The sequence below is a fragment of the Ambystoma mexicanum genome, chromosome 2q, assembly GCF_040938575.1.
Source record: "Ambystoma mexicanum isolate Mex_15411 chromosome 2q, UKY_AmexF1_1, whole genome shotgun sequence".
Taxonomy (NCBI): domain Eukaryota; kingdom Metazoa; phylum Chordata; class Amphibia; order Caudata; family Ambystomatidae; genus Ambystoma; species Ambystoma mexicanum.
In genome coordinates this window covers 1,094,006,208-1,094,028,611 of record NC_090924.1, presented here as the reverse complement: position 1 = coordinate 1,094,028,611, position 22,404 = coordinate 1,094,006,208, and the positions used below count along the sequence as shown (strand labels likewise).

The window sequence follows — 22,404 nt, the reverse complement described above, 5'->3', positions numbered from 1 at the left end:
GGAATCCTTCCCTGTCCTCCCCTTCTGGTATATGCTCTGCCGCCATGGAGATGCACTCCCAGAGAGTGTACGAGAATTTTGCCAAGGCACATGTGGAGTTAGCCGATTTTAAGGCCATACTCCCTGCTGAAAATACCTTGCGTACCCATCCATCCACACGCTTGTCATCCCTATCTGGAGGGATAGTAGGGTATGCTGCTTTATTGGATATAGCGGTGGCTGCCTGGACCACCAGACTCTCGGGAGTGGGGTGTTTGGACAGATAGCCGGGGTCGCTACTGGAAGGGCGGTATTTTGATGTAAGGGACTTATTCACAGTAGGAATAGAGTCCGGGTTCTCCCAATTCTTGGCCACCCTATTTTGCAAGGCTACGTGGAAAGGTAAAACTAGATCAGTGGGCAGGCCTTGATCTAGAATGTCTGTCAGATCATCCTGGTCTAGTCCAACCTAAATAATCAACCACCTTTGTCATTAGATGACGGAATGAGGAATTGGCGTGGTTTCCTGGTTCTGGCTTTCCAAAATTCTGCCTCAGGTGATGCATCCACACCACTAGTGTTGTGTAATGTCTCTATGAGATTCCTCATTCTACTCTCTTCAGAGATGAGACATTCTGAAACATTGGTGCGTGCCATATTCTAAGCCAAGTGGGACCTCCTCATCCTCAGACCTTTCCGGCTCTTCAGAAATGGAGGATAGGGACTTAAAGAATTCTTTCCTGGGCAGAGGAGCGAAAGTCTTCTCTGTAAGAACTGTTTTTGAAGAGGGTGCAGGCTTTGCAGCTTTTTCTTTTGCAGCAACCTGTTCAGATGACTGAAATGGAGCCTTAGGAATTTTCGGCGCCAACGGCTTCGGAGTCGACGTTGACAAAGGCGTCGATGAAATAAGAGCCGTCGATGGAACCGGTCTCGAAGGCTTCAATTCGCTCTTCGAGATTTTGGCCTTTTGAGCTATGCTGGATCTTGGACGGCGCCGATGACCACGAGCTAACTTTTTTGCTCAGGATCCTCGAGGATTCCCGATCAGCTCTTCTTCGATCACCCGGGCTCGAGGGCTTGCGAGTGTCGGTACGGGAACACTCCCTGCCGGCTTCCGAGGAAGGCACGGTCCGAGGCTTAGCCCGCTCAAATAATTCCATCATTTTCAGTGTTTTGTGGGACATGTCATTCTTTTGGGAGAGTCGCCGGACGATGAAGTGGATGGGGAATGGAGGCGTCCCTTCTTCGACCTTTTCGTCAAAGATGAGGTGTGGTGGGAGCCACTTCGGGATCTCGACCTATGTGTCCTATCGCGTCGAGGAGATTCTTTATGGGTTCTCGACTCAATGTTTGAGGATTTTCGGTCAGATTTTGTCTGTCGACCCACCTGCAGTTTTCCCTTCCTCTCTCGCAAGGCCTTATCGGTCATCGCCTGACACTTTGTGCAGGCCTCCGTGTCATGATCTTCACCGAGGCACCACAAACACAATCGGTGTGGGTCAGTTATCGATATTTTGAACTGCAATCTTTGCACTTCTTGAACCCCGAACGCGGGGTAGTCTGGGTCGATGAAGGGGACATCTTTGATTTTCTTTGAAAATGATAGCTCACAGAAATAACTGAGGCATGCTGAGTCTCCGATAGCAACACGTACTGCGGAAAAACGGAACGGAGGCCAACGGGCGCTGTGCAAGCTACTTGTATACCCGATGATGTCACCCTCGACGGAGGTCTTAGAGGGACCTCGACGACGCCATCGACGCACGGCACCCTCTACCGAGAAATATGTTCCAAAGCAGCTGAAGCTGGTCGGGAATATCTAAGATGAGGAATACGTTGGAGGACACAATCCATTCGAAGTAACACAAGTGGGCCCTATACATCACACAGTTTGATGTTGCTGCTTGTTAGATCTAGCTAAAAGAGATCCCAGGAGGATGTATTTTGGGAGGGTAGATTGTGGTTGGGAATGGCATAGGCAGTCAATAGATGGGTAAATGACAACATCCACAAGATATGTCCATCTCCTTCCTGTCTACACCAATGAAATAGTTGCAGCTTATAGGTAGCCTTAACCATCATCTAATAACAAAAAACTAAAAAGAAGGGATGCAGAAGAAGTGACAATCCATCATCTGGAACCAAGTTGAGGGAAGAAGGGACAGGGAGGAAGGGACATCATTTTTAGGAAGAACTATCATCTTTTACCTAAAAGGTAAAGGACTATTGTGACGATCACACACAGGCAAGTTTACAAGATATATGAAACATGTAAGATCGTTTTAACTAACAAAATGTGTCTAGATTTCAAACGTGCAAATAGCCTGTTTTTATTTCAATGTGTCTCATCACATTGTGTTCACATGTAGCTCAGGCGGCTTTATCACTATGTTGTAAGAACATTGTAGTAACTATGGTCTTATCTTTGTTTTCAGAGCATTCTTGCATTTGAACGGCAGGTCTTCGTAGAAGTAAATGAACTATAGGAGCAACCGCAACCCCCAATGTATCATGTTTCACCTATCTTTACAGTAAATTACTGAAGCATGTGGTCGTTAACTCTATTTGAGCTGTACATACATACCCTATGTTCATTAACTTTCGGACAATACGGTTTATCAATACAATCAAAAGTGAATTTGGTTTAATTGACAGAACGTGAAGGCAATAATCTTTCTAAAAACCGTATGCATTATCAGTTAAATTGCACGAAATTGACGTTTTTTTTAGAACCGATTTAAACCTCTTTCTGAAAAGATGTGTATAGGTGGTGTACATATGATTTAAAAGACAAAATAATGGACTTTGTTTACAAAAAGCAGCATCATTTATTTAATGACAGTCTGAATTAGGACATAAATTACACTTGTAAATGTATAAATAATGTACACTCGGGCCCAAATTTGTTCAAACAAGACACAACTTGAAAAAACATTTTTAATAAAGTTTTTAATAAACAATAATGCGGTATTCTTTTGCAAATTCTGGAAACTGCATGCAGTTAGATTCTTCTCCTGGGTTTCACTGGTTGCTTTACGGGAGTATCTTTTTGTTTTATTTCTGGTGTCAAAATAAAGATCGATGAAACCTAGAGAAATCAACACGTCAATTTTAGAAGATGATGCAGTGTTATATTCATTTTCAAACAGAGTCCTCAAGCCTGAATTATGATGCAAAGTAAAATGATACCATGACAGAGTACGATTTGACAGAAAGTATGCATTTCACATTCAATGTGGTTTTCCGAGGGGGAGAAATGTAGTAAAACAACTTTTCCTTTTCACTTCTCTGCAGCGATAATCCCTTACTCTCGTGCATTGCGGTGGTTGCTGTGCTCAGGACTTGAAATAAGATAGGTACTTACCTCTAATAATGCTTCAAATGTGCAAGTGCTTTCAGTAGATGCACATGCTAAATTTCTGATGCTTTAAAAAAGTAGTCTTCTCATTCTGGGGTAGGGGGGGAAATCGCATCTAAAGGACTGAACACTACTGCAGCTGGGGGATAAAACGGTGGCACAGGAATCTGAAAAGACAATGGTTTTTGTGCGATTCTTATTTTTGTTTATTTTTTAATATTTGTTTTTTACACCACGACCAGTAAACAAATGGTAATGCTGGCTGCTATATACTCACGAGGATTTGCCAGAAAATCCTGCACATTTTATTTTTTTGTTTTTATAGTTCAAAAGCAGATGAGACTCTAGAACCTGACCATAGCCAGAACAGAGGCCTCCCCCAGGAAATGTCCAGTTGATACTGTGATGCCACTGGGATGACTGAACCAGCTGAAATGTTGGACTGGAGGAGCCCAGGATGTCCCTCGAGGAAAGTAGGAGAGTAGACCGGTAACACACTTATTCACTACAACTGTTGCTCTGCCTACTAAGTGAGTAACGAGAGGGAACCCCAGCCCAACGAGTGATCGCAAGGAGGTCTTTATGGGCATCATGGATGAGGTTAATGTCCAGATAGTGTGGCTTAAGGTGGCACTGGCAGCGAAGAAAAAGGTTCAGAAAATAACAGACCAACTGAAGCCGTGGATCGAAGAGGCAGATGAGCGTGTCACTGCACTGAAAAAGAAAGTGTAACATCTGTCTGTTATGTTCTAGTGTGGCATTTCTTCGGCAGTAAACGAGATGGCCACCTGAGTTTCAAGCTCTAACCTCCAGGCACAGTGTCTGGGCAGTCTCCTCACTGCAGACTAGCACCATCCATGCTAAAAATGGGTGTAGCTGCTAGAAGAGATTCTGATCCAGAAACACTTAGTGCCCGATCTGGAAATCTGCCAGTGTAGCATGGACCTGAGAAAACACAACCACTCTCTGGTAACAACGTCTGCTCATGTAGCTGCATAGAGCCTGTACAGTCCGTTTGCATCACTGGTTAAGTTTGGTTGTGTGCCCAGGCTAGGGTGATGGCACAGACCGATCGGAGATACCATTCCTCAAACACGATCGGAGATACCATTCCTCAACCAGATCAGGCAGTGCTGCCCCATTTTACTGATTCGGGTGCTATATACACACACACACACATCTGTTTCCAGTTCTTCCTTGCCATGGCCATTGCCAACCCCCTCGAGGTGGTACCCATTCCTGGGGTTTGCAGCTGGAATGGTACCAGAGACCTCCCTGGAGAAAGTGTTTCTGCCCACATCACTCCGTCCTAATCCAGGTGAGCTTCCGCAACTGGTGACAGCCCACATTTTTAATGACTGTGACCTGATACTGAAAGCAGCTAGAGACATTGGAACGATGTGCTTTGAACATGCTTCATATCTTTCTAGATTTCAGCTGCACAGTACAGGTTGCTTGCAGAACCTTCATGGAAATGAAAAAGATGACATTGGACACAAATGTAAAATATCAAATGCTTTTCCCAGCGAAATTGCAGATTCTTCATAACGGCGTCACAATTCTTTACTGACCTAGAAAAAGCTCACCCTTGTATGGCAACTGAAATTGTGCAAACAGCTGTTGCCTCCAGATCACCTTGTAGCACATTTGTAAGCCGTCAAACTTGATGAAGCAAGTGAGAAAACATGCCCAATAATTTCAATAAGTTAACCATGGAAGCAGCAACTCAGTCAGCTTTTATTTCTATACGTTTCTAGAGAAATTGGCGGTAAAACTGGCAGAGTATCCCGTTCCTGAGAAAAAATGCCCCCCTATATATATTTCTCAGCATTTCTGAGTTTTACACAATGGGAATCGTACATTAAACAGCAAGGTACATTTAGTCAGTTACATTAAAACAATACACTTCCTAATGTGGAATGTCCTTTGACCTTCATGGCTTACCAACACCATGTTATTCCTGTACAACGCTGCTCTGCCTTCCCATGTGATGCAGTCTCCACCTGGGGCAGAGCGCTCCTTTCTACTTAATGAGTGGCGATCTAGTGACCGGCACTCACGCGTCTCCTATTCCAGTTCTCAGACAAAAAAGCCTCACCTTCATATCGGACATGTCATTTAATATGTTACTGGACATGTTATGTCCCAAACAGCGACTAATGTCAACCACACAGCAGTCTGGTAGTTCCAAATCCCTGCCAAACAATATTGGCTTCTCGCGGTCTTGCTGGATCATACCCCTATGCTCTTCTGCTGGGTACGGCTGTACAATCAGTGCTGAGAGAAATTTAAAATACTGAAACTTTTTTCAGCATCTGTCACCTGAGTACTTGGATTATATAGGTTGTCATTCTTAAACATTGCCAAGAAATGCACAGAGGATCTGCCTTTATCTACACTTAACAAAAAGCTCACTAAATGGCTTTACAGTTGGGTAATTATTTATAGGATTCAATTGAGCAAAGTTCTATTTTTTTTCTCGGTTATTGGTTATGAAATACAGTGTTTGTGCTGGATATTTGGTGATGGTAATGAACTCAAGGCCTGGTTGGGGTGGCTTGTCCAAGTGGTAGGAGAGGGAATTTTAAAATGTTTGTCTCACAATACAAGATTTCACAGATACTATCAATAGTACATGCTGAAGCTAAAGGATATGAAGCTTTCCGTTACTGATGATGTCTGTAACTTAACCCTACATGGGAGTTTGGGGCATGGCTAGGTGCAGACTGGAGAGGATGTAGGACTGTGGTGCTCCGGTTGACGTCCTACACATCATGTGATACCTGATTCCCACTGTGCCCCATCTGCTGGGTGTCCTGAACTGCTGTCACGGGTGTTGCGACCCCCTTAAATCGATTTTGGACAATCACAGTGGTGCAACAATGGAGTAAACACATGGGCGAATGAGGCGAGCATGGGAATCTTGCGGCTGCCATCTTCGGTTCCCTGTGCAAGAAGAATCGGCACTGAAGTGTTGTGACGGCAGCTGTCCCTGGGCCAAGAGATGATTGAGGGAAAGCAAAGTTGCATCGGAGCGGGCAAGCACCCTGATCGATTACTCGCACAGAGAGCCGCAGCTGCGCTGAAAGCTCTGGCAGGTCTCTGAGGTCGCAGAGGAGGACCAGCTGAATTCTCACCAGCATTGGAGTGCAGGCCAGGAGGACTGTGATGCTTGGGGTGCACGTTTTAAATCGAAGGCCGGGTGCCCACTGCCATCACACTGGAACCCTTAGTTTGTAAGTTGAGAGACTAATAAGTTTGTAGAAGCATCAGTTTCTGTCATTACAGTGTGACCTCTTGTTATATGCTAGTCACCAGAGAGGAAATATGTCTACACCAATGGTAGGGATAAAAACGTTTGGCAAATACTCAGGTTTCAACATCAATGCATCCAAATATGAAATGTTCCCCCTGACCGACTGTACAGAGAATTTAAAAGGTGTTGCATGTTTAAAACTTTGCCATTTAATGGTCAGCTACTAGGGTATATTAATGTCTAGAAACCTTTCAGCATTTAATACAAATACATTATGTAAACATTTTCAAATATATTGAAGACTGTATTGAAAGATTGTACGACTCCTGAAATCCATGATAAATAGAATTTCTATTGTAAAAATGGCAATCCTCCCAACATTCCTTTACTTACTAACATCACTGTTAGACCTCAGTCTTTTCGTAAAGCTATGCAATCTGATTACCAAGATCATTTGGATTGGGAAATCTCCACTAATAAAATGTGACTTTATGACCACCTTCACCAAGCGGTATACATAGAGCCCCAGACATGGAAATGCATTATTTTTTATAGAGGATGGAGGATGAAATAAGTGACCATGATGTATCGGCCTCGTCAATAAGTGGCCTGCCCGAGGACATAAAGAAAGCCTTGCAGGTGGCGGACATTGGTCATCTCTTCCTTTGTTAAACTGTGTCCTAATATGTGAGGATTAGAAGGGCAGACCATTTATTAGAAAAATATCTCAACATGTCTGGATACATTTGAGGAGGAATGGGGGGATGAGATTGTGCTGTGGAAATTGCTTGCCAGTGCAAAGGTTACTTCAAATGACCCGCCTTCTGATTTAAACAGTAGCTCCTAAAGGTCTGTCAGTGAACCGTGATGTGGCGCCAAAATAAGTGCGATTTGCCAGACTGTACCCACGAGAAGGAAAGTGCTCTCTTACGAGCAAGGGAAGAAAAATAGAAATTTAAAAAGGGGAAAATTAATCGTCCCCCAAGTCATCAAGGAAATTCCTTCACACAGTGAACCCTTCACCATTAGATCTGCTCCACCAGTCCCCTTCTCGGACAAGAAGGAAGACAAAGGCACAATGTACGAAAAAAGGAAGTTGAAAGAGAAATGCATTAAGCAGTCTTTGGGGAGTGAGTCAGAGCTGATATTTGAGGATAATGTCTCTATAGATTATTTGACAAACATGGGGAATTCTTCCACTTCAGGTCGAGACAAGGATGTGGTCATTAATGAAACGAAGGGAGGGGGCACATACTTTTAATGTGGGTACCTGTGGGGCCCTAAATTGAATGATATGTTGGTAGACGGTGAACTGTCACGATCAGCACACTGCCTCCTCAGAGGATGAACAGGGAGACTGAAAACAGATATCCCCATACATCACAGGGAATTTTTGTTGAAAGTCCTCTAGTGCCAATATTGGCAACTTGGCAACAGACCATTACTCCAACAGTGCTTAAGGGAACAGCAGCAGAGAAACCTTGTATTCTTCAGCGGTGGCATCACAGCAATCACAAGGTGTAACTAATATTAAGAAAAAGAATGGTGGCTCTTACAACTATTAAGGAAGGAGGTGTAGGGAATAAATGACCCGGGTCCTCTAAAATTGCTTTTGGAATATCTCTTTGAAACTGGGACTCTGGTTGCGAGTGTATTGAACCTCTTTTATGAGAAACCACATTTGAGGTCAATTGCGACAAAAGATATTGATGTGGTGGATTTCATAGAGCCGGAAAGAGATGAGAGTTGCCCCAACTATTCCATCCAGGATAGTTTGAGGTGTTATTGAAGGAGGTGAATAGCTTAAGCAACTGGGATATGACCTTACCCCCTATGTTCCGAAGGCAAAGGTTTGGAATGCCCCTTGTGTAAAGAGTTGGCAGTGGACTGACACATAAAAGGGAAGACAGGGCTGAGGGAGGGAGTGAGTAGTAAATCTGGATAAAATAAGGGGGAGTATTGATTAATCGAGAGCCCAACCATGTTAGTGTGGGTGAGTGGAGATGTTTGGCTGTGGTGCTACAAGGATCCATTACACAATTGAAGGATTTGAAACAATAACAATCTTTAGCATTCCGTGCTCTTTCAAATGCCTTTCATGGAATGTACAGGGATTTAGTGAATTTCTAAATAATAGCTATTTATGTATGTTTCTGAGATGCCATACTCTCCTTGTTGCAGGAAGTGTGGTTGATGACTTGTCTGTTGTTCGACAGATATCCGATCAGATTTCAACCTGCGAGAAGGGGGAGTTTATGTCGTCCTCCTTCTGTCGGTTAAATTATCCCTGTCCAGAATGATTCTGGATTTAAACTGTTTGAGCAAAGAGATGTGGGGAGAGGGGTGATGGCTGTTTTCTTAGAAGGGGTAGTAAACAGTACAAAGGTTTATCTTATGGTGGTGAACATTTATTGGCAGCATGCTCTGTGTGACCTTAGTGAGACATTGCAGAATTTGTCATTGCTATTTGAGGATTGTTATGTTACCTATCCTGGAGGTTATGAAATTGTTGCTGGAGATTTTAAACTCCAATTGTGCTGAAGCTTCCTCCATGGTTAGAGATTACACGTTTTGTAAGTTTTCGTATAGGGAACTAATAAAATAGATGTGGAGAAAGTCTAGGGAAGACTGGGGACAGAGTATGTTAAATGATCAAATGGAAGCGGATCACAAAATGTACCATACATGGCGCAGAGGAATCATTTCTTCTGTACTAGATTATATGTTTGTTTCTTTTTTTTTTTAAACTCTATTTAATTCAACAAAACAATTACAATTCAGAAAAGACATTCATAAGCAAAACAATCCAAGCATAAATTGAGTATGAAAAAAAGGAATTATATTAAGTCAAATATAGAAAAAAAGGCAGTGAGCAAAAGAACATATGTTCCCTGATCGCCAATTCACTACTAATCTAACAACAAAAGCACACATTTTTATTTTACCAACAAAAATATAACATAGAAGACAGAACAAACATCAATTCTATGTTTGATTCTAAAGGTGTTTTAGAGACAAGCATTAGTTGCAGTATCAGGGAAACTAACTTACGTGACCACAGTTTATTAGTGGTGGCATTTTCTATATGGGTGAAAAATAAAGGAGTGTGTGCTACTGGTTCCTTGACTGTAAATAGCAGCAGCAGCAGGAAAGTGGAATGATGCTAATGGTCAACGTTTTAATGTAAACATTATATATATCCTTCATCAATACCATCATGGAGCAGAACTTTCAACTATATTCTATCAACGATTTTAATGGTGTAATTAAACTAGCAATTCCACTCTCCAAGTGTGCTAAAGCCAGAAATACAGCCACTAAATGTCATCAACATAGGTTTGACAAGATTGTACAGAAACAAAAGAGAAGTAGCATTAGGACTATCAGAGAGATTAGGCAGAGCGAGTTAGAGGCCTCGGGTATTGCAAATTTAATAAAGCAAAGAAATAAAAGTTAGGAAAATTGTTTTAAAGCTTGCAGATCGTTACTTATACAACAAGATGGACAGGCAATGTTAGCTATAATTGGGAGGAAGACTGCAGTACATTTTTGGTCTACAATAAATGCGTTGGAGACAAATCACGTGGAGGTCCAGAAGAACCCTATTTTAGCAAAAGTGTGGGGACAGAATTTCTTGGATTTGTATGGGAATAAAGGAGGGGGTCTATTGTTCGATCTAATAGCAGATCATTCTGCCTGGTGCATATATCACATAGCCATAGAAGTGCTAATCAGGTGTGGGAGGCCCAAATCAGATATCGAATATCATCCTTAAACAAGCTCAAGAGCTCTGAGCTAGTATTGTGTTTAAAGATATTAAGTGCAAACAGTGTATCTCTAGGTCATGGAAGAATACGCCAGTAATCCCCATTTATGACTATTACCTAATAATTACCGGCCCATAACAATTGATGCGGACAGCAAGATAATTGCTGCATCGATTTTAGAAAAAGCGGAGAACTTGGCTAATGAAGTAGCGTTGCTTAATAAAGCATAAACAGGGTTTCGGTGGAAGGTCGGAACAGTCTGTAATGTGCTTCTTATGACCTTCTTGCAGTTACTGGCCAGTCGTAAAAATGCAACTCAGATTTATATGGTTTCTCTAGACCTCTCCACTGCTTTTGATTTAGTCGATAAGCATAATCTGTCGGCCGAACTACATAAGCGGGGTATTCCAACTGGCCTACTCAAAATGTTGGTTTACCTCCATACTGACACTTCAATTTAGGTCAGATTAAATGAGGGATTTATGTTGTGGAAAAAAGTCACATCACGTTTGAGACAAGGGTGCGTTTTAACCTTATGTGGCAGATATAGAAGATTCTATAGAGAAGGTGTCCTTTGTCTCCCCAAAAATAGGCAGTATTAAGTTATCATGGCCTGCATATGCTGCCGAATTTCTCCTCCTTGACACCTATTGGCCTGCAGCGACTGATTAGTGCATTTGATCAGTTCAAGGAGGATAACAAATTAAATATGAATTCGGAAGTGATTAAACTCTTCCAGAAAGATAGGAAATGTAGACTCACCTGGTTAATCAATAAGGTTAGTTTGGAGGTCACACACATTCAGGTATATTTAGGATTTCTGATTCTGGCACATCTTAATAAGACTTCCCATTAAAAAAAACAAAGGCCAGCATTTTGGCAGCTCAGATGTTGAAGATTAGCAATAGATATGGGAAATTCTCCTGGGAGCAAGTTTACATTTTTTTCATAATGGGGCAGTTGTCCCAAAATTACTATATGGACAGGAGGTTTTCCTGAATTTGGTTGCTGGAGGAGCTAGATTATGCTGAAGCCCTATTATTGCAGAGGCTGCTTTATTTCAATTAATGTGTTCCTTTAGCGGCTATTTGCCATGATTTGGGACTTCAATCTCTCAGTAGTAAAGTCTGGTTCTGAAGCTAGCTTTTTTGGGGTACATTTACCCACCCATCAGAATTCCCCTCCATCACCAATCTGCACTTCAGCAGTTACCAGCAAAATAACTGCACTGGCACTGTTGAGCACTATCACCTTGCCTTAAAACGGCATTTTGCAGCCACCAAAATAATGGCTGCGCTGTCTTTGCCAAACACATATGGGGCAAGATGTAACCGAGAACACACCAAGAAAGGCTGCCAGTGTGTTTCCTGATATGCACCAAAGAAGAGAGTTGAAAAGCAGCGCTGCTTTGCTGCTAGCTCAGAATTTCCCATTGAAAATGGAAATATTTTACAATGATGCCGCCCTGGTGCCCTTTTTCATCTGTTCAGCAATACACAGGCCTGATCCAGTGAGACCCAGCTATACCCATCCATATTCAGGTGGTGCCCCAGCTAAAGATAGCATTTCTCACTGAATGACAGGCTGTGTCAGGAAAAATCTGTGAAATCACAAACAACTTTACTCTCAGTCGTACAGAAAAATGCTGACTTTTTGCTACAAAATAACCCAGATAAACTCTTCAAAAGAAACCCTCTCTCTGTTAATATATGTCAATTTCAAGGTATATTTATTTATTTTGACAGATTCTTGTGCAATGGAAACATGACTGAGGCTTTGGAAAGATTCAGAAAATGGATGTGAGAAGGCCGCATTTGAAAGTGACTGATGCTGGAAATGCATTGGAGGGACAGGGCCTCCGTATCCATGTCCCTTACTGCTTTTTATCGTGTTTTGTCGTGTTTTCCGCGCAGGAGTTCGTGTGGGACTCCTGGCGGTGCAGCTCTCTCTCTTGGTTTGGTGAACAGACCCATGGGATACCCTTATGGCACCCATGGGTAGGGGTGCAACCTTGTGGCCCCTAGTGTGTTTTTTGGCACCTGTGGGTGGCCCACAGAGCAGGGTACGGGCTGGTGGCAGCTTTGTGCTGAAATGACTGGTGCCCTGAGCGTCCTCCATTTTGGGATGCCCAGGCCCTGTCATTGGAATCGGTAGATTCCTGATGGACACAAAATGGCCCCCATGGCTTCTTGCCTTCCATCGCCTGTTATCTTGAGGTTCCCGAAGTTCCGGGAAGCCCTGCCTCTGTCCCTTCCCCCTGACTGGCTGTTGGGTGGAAGTTCCATATATGCTAATGTGTGGGATGTGCTGACCAGACTGGCTGGCTGGCTGAATGGAGTGTGTGACGAATACGCATTCTATGTTGTGGTTGTCTAGTATCTGGTGGTTGACACAATGACTGAGACAGTCCTGCCCGAAACTGGTATGAATGCAGTATGAAGTGTTGAATGGCTCGGTACCTGTCCCAATACACATAACTTGTTGTGAGTGTCTGGAGAGAAGTGAATGGCCTGAATGCACTATGCACCTGATTGGTTGCCTGCCTGCATGAATTCCCTTCATAGTGATTGGATGCTTAAGTGTGACCCAGCAGAATGAATGGGAGATCAACAGTATATCTGGGGACCTCTCACAGCTAGGAATCAAGTTCAGAGCTGAAGTCCAAACTACAAAAAGTAACTGGAGTGAAACTGACGCTTGACCTTGAAGACCTGCTGGAAGAGAAGAATTGCTGTTGCTCTCCACAATCTGAAAGCAGCTGTGTCTCCAAGGACTGACCCAGAGAGGACCTGGTAAGGTGTCCTCTTTCTCTTCCCGAGCTACGAGGGACCATCGTGCACCAGCTGACCTTTGCCGAAGCTCCCTGGTAGACAGACCTTCGACAGGCTGTCGACCAGATACGGGGACTGCTGCGGAACTCCAAAGAGAAGCACCCGTACTGTTGTCCGGCACTGTCGCCGACTGGAGCTGGCGTGCTCCCGTTTGCCTAAGAACTACATTGATCCAAGGGCGCTCTCATCTGCATCATCGCCGCTGTATCCTGCTGGAGAAGGCCTGACCGTTGACGCACCGAGGTGCATCCGCCGGTGGGTTTCCCGCCACCCAAAGATCACAGAAACGCCGACGACTCGACGCCCCTGCTGGGCCACATTTCTTCAAACTCTTTGCAGTCCAGAACTATCGACACCGAGGTGCCCTGCACGCCTCTTCCTTGCAGGACGTTTACGCTTCCCCATCAATGAGCACCGCTAGGAACGACGCGGCCACTTCAACGTCGTAGCTCGACCTGTTCTCCGTCGGACGTTCGATGACCCGTGACTCCGGCCTTAAAGGGAGGGCACTCAAGAAGGGCCGTTGATTCCCAGATGAGGAACGCTACAACACCAAGGTACTTTGGGGTTGCAGAACTATTGGGAAGCCTAGTGTGAACAATATATGGACTGGGCTTGTGATACATCTTTGCTTTACAGGTTGCCCGGGGGGGGGTGATCTCCACACAGAACTGTCTAGGTAGGTGGGGCCAGTATTCTGCCAACTGCTCAACCATCTTGCTTTCCTTCCTCTCTCTACTGCTGGTTTCCTCTTTATTCTGATCTGTGTGTCATTCTAACCATATGCACTTTAATGAGATCTAATAACGTTAGTGGTACCCCTTTAGAACTGTATATATTTACCAATGGTGATTTTCGGAGTACAAAGTGAGTTATCGTGATATTGTATATACCTTTGAACATTAATTATATAAAGACTGTGTTGTAACTGATACAGTGTGTGGACAATCCTTTGAGGGTGCTTAGGGACTACACTGTACTTAAGTCCCAATCCGCATCACCTCCTGAGAAGCTAGGCCTTGATTGCTCAAACACGTACCAATAATAGAGAATCTCGGCTGGGGTCCTCTGTGCCTCTCCTCTACCATATAGAGAGAGCAGAAGTACAGACACCCCCCACCGGCATCTTTACAGTGACATCCCAGCAGAATTAACCATGTGTAAAAATGGTTGCTTTTGCAAACAAGAAAAATGTCTGTTTAAAAGTGTAATGTTGAATAAGGCCCTGTCCTTGCCTAGAACTGTAAGGGGGGGGGGGGGGGGGGCGTTTCAAATCTAACAATGTTTTATTCCAACAGCCTTGCTTTTGGCCCAGTAAAATAAATAGAAATAAATAAATTTGCTCTACTGGGGAACCAGCAAAATAGGTTATCTGCTTGGCTTCCTGCTTGCAGTCCTGAAAAAATAGAATAGGTACACAAATCATATACCCATATTTAATTGGTTTCCAATAGATAAAAAACAAATACAAATGTTCGAAATGAACATGACCCAAAATAAAACCCACATGGTGGATAAAAATGAACCTATTCACTAACGTAACATACACTTAACCACATTTAACAATTGAATACACACAAATGACTTTGAAACCCAGTACACTCTACAGGTGTTGTAGATCAAAACATATATCCCGACATGTTTCAGTTCTTCTTGGCTACAACTGCACAAACATTTTTCAGGGGAAACACGATTATCTTTGTCACCACCATGCAATCGAGGGTCACACACAAGGTTTCAGATTCAATGAAGGGATTACCTCCAAGTCTGATATTAGTAGTGATAGTGTCCCAGACCACTATCTATTGGAAACCAATTAAAATTGCTAGAATTGTGTATATGATTCGTGTACCTAGTCTATTTTTTACGGACTGAAAGGTACAGGAGGGCATTCATCACCTTATCAATATAGATGAGTTAATCTATGGAATTCAATTTTTGGTACCTTCTCCTTTGTGTGTATGAATATTTATGGTCTGCCTCTGACCGTGTGAGTAAGGTAATATCCAAAGGGGTATTTAGCCTTTAGTAAGACCATTATGATAATATGTACACATGTATAAACTTATAGAATTGTAAGTGAAATATTTCCGACTGAAAATCACAAAAAATGATTAGAAGGATGAAACAAAGTCCTACAAACTTGGAGTTGGACTGCCATGCTCTGTGAAATATGTAATCTGCATATGTATGTTTCAAAAGTGCCACAACTGTAAAAAGGAAAAAAGGAGCATGTTTGTGCCATAACTGGTTTTAGCAAAAGTAACTGTGGGATGATCCCATGCATTGTAAAGCACACATCATAAATCTGATGTCATGCCCTTGACCGGTTGAAAGTGATTAATTCGAATGACATATAATGTCGGAAAAAAAAGTCGAATTTTTTTTTTTCGAATGTCTTTTTTTGTTTGTTTTGTGTTCGAAATGGGGGGTTACCCCCCAAACCCCCTTTTTTTGTCGGTTTTACCCCTTTTTTTAACTTACAGAACCCCCAAAAAAAATTGAAAAAAAAAATGGACATTTTATTTTTCGACATTGTCTTTCGACATAATGTTTTCGACTTTTTAACTGCATACCCCCCTGACCAATCCAATTGTTAAAGGCATGCCCAGCCTAAGCCTGCCCCGCAGTATAATCCGGTGATGTCATCTGCCTTATAAAAAAGGGGGTGCTCACCGAGACAAAGGACACACACTCTTCTGAATTTTCCAGCATCTGCGTATCCAGACATTCCAGATTCACCCTGCATATTCCAGACTCAACTGCCAGGAAAGGGATAGTTGATACAGACCCTCCTATCAGGCAGAACCACTCTTCAGAACTAAATACCATCACAAAATCCCACTAACTCAGGCAGAAGGGGGAAAACTGTGGTACCCTTTTTGAGAGTACCCTGTGTCCAGACCGGCTTTTTGCCCCACTACTTGCATGCCGCTGTGCCGTGACCAGACCTTTGCCCAGCTGTTTTCTGTTAGGAGAGCCCACCACTGTGACCAGATATTGCCTTGCTGTCCAGAAACTCAGTTGGCTGTCCCAAAATCCCAAACTCAAGCGCTGATTGTGAGAATTACCCCATCCAATAGCAACACATGGTATACCCCAACTTGATACCATGTCTTTGTTCCACCTTCTAAGTAACCCCATTCATACCCTGATAACTTGTTGAAGATAGTTTGAATCCTCTGTGTATTCTGTTCCTTGATTTTCTAGTGTTAGCGCAATTCTTCCATTCATTTCTGTCTTGCTTAAGTCCTTAGTCATATCTTGAATTTTATTAATTCCCACATAGAGCTGAACGTGGGGTGAAAAGGTGCAAATTAACCTTGGAGTGTACTGTCTTTCTTTAACGATCTAGCCACTAAATCTAGTTTAAGTGAAACTTGTCCTTTCCTTTTAAACCGATTTTCTCTTTTAACTGCATTCATTTTCCCAAAACCGAATCTCCTTTCACATTGAAAATCTCATCCAGTTATTCAGCTAGAGTCCTTCTGATGTGCATCTATCAGCCAGCCTAAAAACCGCATTCCGATTCTGTCTTTCACCCGTTTCTTTTCAAACCCATTTTGACATTTAAAACTGTAAAAAGCAGAAAATGCAACTTTCCAACGTGTAATTTTGGCTGCACTGTGTTCTTACTTTCAAGTTTATTTTTGAACTGTATGCCTTTGGTTCATACCTTACCTTATAGTTGCTAGTGTTCTTACATTGCTGATACTTTTAGAAATCATATTTACCCCATTTATTTAACCGCACATATAAATTAATTATTTAGCAATTCTGAGTGTCATTTATGCAATTGCAAAGGTTTTCAACCCCGATTTTGCCTCCCATTCCGTGAGGGAAGTTCGGATTTTAATTATATTTGCTGCCTAGTATCCTTGCTGCTCCTTTCTATCCACTCAAAATTCGATTAGTTGGGGTTTGAGGGAGCATTGTAGGGGAAATCTTAACTCGGGTGCTATCTACCTGAACAGTAAAATTGCTCCTATTCATCTGTGCTTTGGATAATAATATGTTCTAGTAGAAGGTGAACCAAGTGCATTTCATCAGTTTACGTTGTAATTATCACCCCATTGGGGATTGCTGCCCAATATTAAAATTGTGTGATTTTCCTTGAATTTAAAATAAATAAATATTATATTCCCACCATTCGGCCTGGTTCATGGTCCATTGTGACCCGGGGTATTTGTAAAAAGGGCGTGTGAGAAGGGTTGGATGCCAGCTCAATCTGAATTCTAAGAAATAAAGTAAATAAGTATTCTAATTGAGCGCTACACCCTATGCTAAGGGAAAGGGTCCTGGTCTGGTGTGTGATGCCCTATTAGAATCCTTAACTGCTTGGGGGCTTGTGCCGGGGATTGGGTAAGTGTTGCCACTCGTGGCAGCTTAACACAGCAGGCTAACCTTCAAGGTAGTGATACTTCATGGGGTGGAAAGCTGTATTACGCTGTAAAAAGCGCCTCCCCAAATATAGACCCCAAGTACCAGGCCTGTGTATAAAGTTTAAACTAAATCAACCCCAAACCAGGCAAAAAGCAAGAGAATACAGGTTAACCTTATATAAATAAATTAATAAAGAAACAACACTTTTTTCAAAATGACCTCAGTAGAGATAAATATGGCCTGCGAGTATCTTCTGTACAAATTATTTGTCAAGTGGGAATGGGCAGAGCAAGATGAGAAAGTCTGGCTAGAAGAAATGATTCAACAGGTCACTGCCATGGACATGTGGCAGGACGGTGGCCTATTACATCAAGCTTTGAGCGAGTTGTACATGACTCCGAAAATTAAAGAGGAGCAGATTAAAATTGTCAGAATCACGGCCTTCATGTATCTCCATATGGGAGTGATGGGGACAAAGCATGAAGAAAATAGAACTCTTGCGCAAAATCAATCTGAACTCTTAACTCAAATCCAGACTGAGCTAAAATTAGCTAAACCAAAATTGCAAAAGAACCAAGATTCTGAGGTCCAAGTTGAGAACTACATCAAACAGTTAAAAGAGGACTTGGCTTAAATGCCTCTTCCATGACCTTCCCGGACTTGGCCGAGACTCCCGGAAGCTGGCTGGGCTATGCATGCTGCTCGCTGTGCGCTGTATTCTGCTGTGTTGGCTCCGTCCCCGAGTTCCCACACATGCACAATGGCTGTCTGCCGTGACCTGGGCCTCCGACACGGAAGAGGCTTGGGCAACTCAGCAACCGTCAACATCTAAACCTAGGGATACATGGTCCCAGTTCCACTCTTACATCTCCACCGATTCTGATGACTACTCATCTGCACCACCCTCCCCTAGCAACAATCCGACTTAAGCGATGGCCCTGTGTGCCAGATCATATACGTGTGGTGACTGGTAGCTGTTCCGGTGCCCCCCTACTCTGATGGTTGATATTGTATGCCAACTGTATATGTTATTACTGTAATCGCTGAATACTGTTCACTGCTCACTCTTTCATTGTTATGTCAAGCATAATAAATAAAGTAAAAAAAAAAAAGAAAAAAAAAGGACTTGGCTCTACAACAACAGAATAAATCTGACCAAGAGGCCCAATTAGATGCATTGAAAGAGGAGTGTCAGGAAAAGGTTGACTCTCTGGAAGAGGGTCAACAGAAGCTGAATCAACAAATAAAATATAACAGGGTCTGTCCAGAGCAGATAACTGCTTTACAAAAACAGGTTAACAAATTGGAAGAGGAGCATAATAAATCAACTAGTAAACAACGCCACCTCCAAGCAGAGTTTGATTAAGAACGCCAGAAATTAAATGCTATCAAGCAACAAAAGGGATGACCTGGCAGGACAGAGGGGCACCCTAACTCAGGAGAAAGATGCCCTCTATCGGAAAGTGAGCAACCTAAAAACAGATTTACAAGAAAGAGAGTTAGGCCTCCAGAAACTAAATTAATTGAAAAATGAATATGAAAAGTTAATGGAGCACACCAGACAAGTAGAAGGTGCTCTGGAAGAGAACACCCAAACTACAAATGTGCAAACTCAGGAGGTGAATCTCCTGCAACAAAAATGGTCTCATTGTTCCCAAACCATACAGGCAGCGCAAAAAGACAATGAGGCCCTCTGTGAGGCGAACAAGGGAGACAATGAGGCCCTCTTTGAGGAGAACAAGGGACTCCACAAGCAGGTGGCAGCTCATGCGCGGATCATAGAGGCCAGTCAAGCCCTGATAGCGGAGCAAAAAGCTCAGACCATTGCCTATTATCAAGAGGTAGGGGCTGAAAAGGAGAAGCTAGGGAGGTTGGAGAGAGAGTATGCCAGGCTAAACCCAAACTTGAGGGACCCTGAACAAGAAGAGAGGGACAGGGCTACCTGTGATCCCAGTGTGGTACCCTCTGTACTAAGGGACACAAACCCATTTAATACTTTGTGCACTGCTGACTTCATGTCTACTGGTTCACATGAGCCAGAAACCACGGGGCCATCAGAATTAAATATGCCTAGCATGATGGAGCTGACAGGTAAGCACCCCTCAGAAATGGATTGACGGGCGTGCCTGTATAGATACAAACATATTTTGATTGATGTCTCTGACCAGGAAGCCTCCGATGAGTAGAAAGTTAGGGAATTAGATCTGCAAAAGTACTATCTCCAAAGGGACCATTTAAACAGCAGGAGATCAGCCCCCAAAAGAGCATTCTGAAGACCTCCACACAATCGGGGCAGTGGGGGGGATCCTCTGCCAACCCTGGAAGCAAGGAGGAGTCAGAAGACTACTCCCCTGTGCGCTACAGTGGGGTAGAAACTATGCTCTACCATTCTGCGAGCCCCTCACAAGCTGAAAAAATGAGGGTGTGCCTAGAAGATCATGAGGGGTCCTCAAACAGTAGCTGCTCTGAGTCTGAGGGCAAGTGGACTCGGGTAACGCAGCAAAAGAAGGCAAATAAACAGAGGAGAGTCATGGTGAAGGACCCCATTAGGCAGATCAAGGCCATTAGGAATTTCCTAACGCTGTACCACAAAAATGCAAAATATTCTGTTTGGGAGCATTTGGAACTCTATGAACAAATGATGGAAACTTTTCACCTTAAAGATAACCAGAACTGCATAGATTATGCCAAATGGACGTTCTCTCCGGAGTACTCCAGCTTCTTTGCTGGACTGGAAGACCAAAACCATTCAAGATGGTCCACCTACAGGGCGGCCATCTTGAAACACTTTTCCGCCCACAGAAAATACCAAGAGGCTCACAAAGCGGCCTCCAATTTGCAATTCTGAGAAGATCAGGCCCCATGAGAATTTGTGCAGGAGCTAAAACACGCCTTTGTACAAACCACCAGGAGGGTGCGCACGGATAGCAGAGAGTTTATAACTACCTACTTTCATGCGCTCCCAAAATACACCATGACCCAGCTGGTGCGGTATTTTCATGGTAAAAGGACCCGGGACTGGGTAATGGAGCAGGCTACCCGGATCTATGAGGTCCAAAAACCTGCATAAAATAAAAATCTGATTACAAAAAAAAAAAAACACCCCTGCGGCTGCTAAGGTGGCAGAGGTGAAGGTTGCCCCCATTTTGGACCTAGAAATGGTGGAGCCTAAAAATGCACCTACCCAAAACCAGCCAAATCAGAGGCAAAGAAGGCCTTCTAACCAATCAGCGACAGGTGGCACTCAGGGAGGTAACCCCCCTAACTCTCCTGATTATATAAAAGTCCCAAATACAAAGGCAACCGGCCTATCTTGGGGTATGTATGGACTCCCCATCACCCCCAGCCCAAGGGGGGATCCAACCAGGTAAGTACTGCCCCGGGAAACTCACCTCCCAACTTCCCTCAGGAGGGCAGTAATCCCCCAAATCCTGTGTTACGTTTCTTTCCCCGGTATCTACAAAACCCCATCCTGCAGGAGAACCCTCCTTTCTTTCAATCCAGACCACCCAATCAGGGAGAGGGGAGACCAAGGGCGGAGGGTTACCAAAATCCCCAGGGTACTCCGGGAGAAGGGATAGTGTCCCTTCCCGTGAACCACCTAGGTATGAACAGGGAACCCCATACTAGCCGGAACGGGTGTCCCAACCGGAGCGCCAGGTCCAGAATCTGACGCAGGATCTGAGTCGCATGTTGAGGGCTGAGCAGAACCCTCAGAGGAACATGGCGGCTCAGAACCCTGCAGACCAAGGGTCTGGCACCCTAGAACAATGACGGGGAGAGAACCCTGATAACTCACTGGTTCCAGAGGAGGGGGAAAGGGGATTTTAAAGCCCTAGAGGTAGCATCCTTCCTCGCCCTCTAAAATCTCTTGCCCCTGAAAATCTCCAACCCAGGGAACAGAGGGTGGGTAGGAGAAGTAAAGACATCAAAAAGGCCCATTATGGGGAGGAAGTTAGTGCCCACCGGTTTGAAGGGTAACAATCCTTAGAGGATTCTGGGAAAAGAATCTTCTCCTTCAGGGATGGGGGAATTCCTCTCAAAGAAAAATGGGTCCCAAGAGATCTGAATGAAGACTGGGTGGGTGCGGGGACTGATTCCGAGTCACCCATCCCGGAACCTCTGAATGGTTATCCTGAGAGAAAAATATGAATGGAGGGATCCTTCCCACAAACTGGTTCTAGGGACTGCCTGCAGGTAAGAGGGCAGCACAGAGCTATGGGAAAAAGAGGATTCCGAAATCCCATCTATTTCAGGATGTCAAATTTTTTATTTCAGATTCCCAGACCCCGGCACAGAAAATTGTCCAAGACTCCACCGCGTGGGAGTCCAAAATAAAGAAATTGACCACACAACTTGCCCAAAATGCCCATGACCTTTGCCCACTTGAGAAGGAAGGGAGATTCTATGCCCCCGTTCGAGTGCAAGGGCAATGTGGATTTTCAGCACTGGTGGACACTGGATCCCAAGCCACTCTTCTGTCAAAAAGGACCTTTGAGCAGCTAAATTCAAGAAGGGGGAGAGACACCAGATCCCTCTCACCCCTCTTCCTGGACAACTCCAGGAATTAAATTCCTGTCGAGGGGACTGCGGATGTGGAAATATAAATTGGCCGACATAAGATGAAGCACCTGGTTATAGTCGTGGCTCCAGGGGGAACCCCCTGTCTATTAGGGAATGACATCCTTCGCAGGTTGTCTCCCCTAATAGACTGTGTGAACAGGGTACTCTGGACTCAGGCTAACCGGCCAATACAATTAAAACAAAGTGTCAACCATGTTAGTTTAAATGGCACATGCCACATGGTTGAACAAAAATCTGATCATCTTG

At 43.7% G+C, this 22,404-nt stretch overlaps 2 protein-coding genes across 5 annotated transcripts in view; one reads left to right on the top strand and one right to left on the bottom strand.

The window, feature by feature from the left end:
• Positions 1-2,942, top strand: part of CLXN (calaxin) — a 246,767-nt gene extending 243,825 nt beyond the window's left edge. For all 3 annotated transcript variants that reach the window (XM_069648446.1, XM_069648447.1, XM_069648448.1), the window contains one exon: positions 2,415-2,942. In XM_069648446.1, the coding sequence (XP_069504547.1) occupies positions 2,415-2,465 (51 nt within the window). In that variant the 3' untranslated portion in view covers positions 2,466-2,942. The remainder of the gene's footprint in view (positions 1-2,414) is intronic.
• RBM48 (RNA binding motif protein 48) overlaps positions 2,784-22,404 on the bottom strand; it is a 268,656-nt gene continuing 249,035 nt past the window's right edge. The window contains exon 5 of one of the 2 annotated variants that reach the window (XM_069648444.1): positions 2,784-3,067. In XM_069648444.1, the coding sequence (XP_069504545.1) occupies positions 2,981-3,067 (87 nt within the window). In that variant the 3' untranslated portion in view covers positions 2,784-2,980. The remainder of the gene's footprint in view (positions 3,068-22,404) is intronic. The other variant, XM_069648443.1, reaches the window with a different exon arrangement.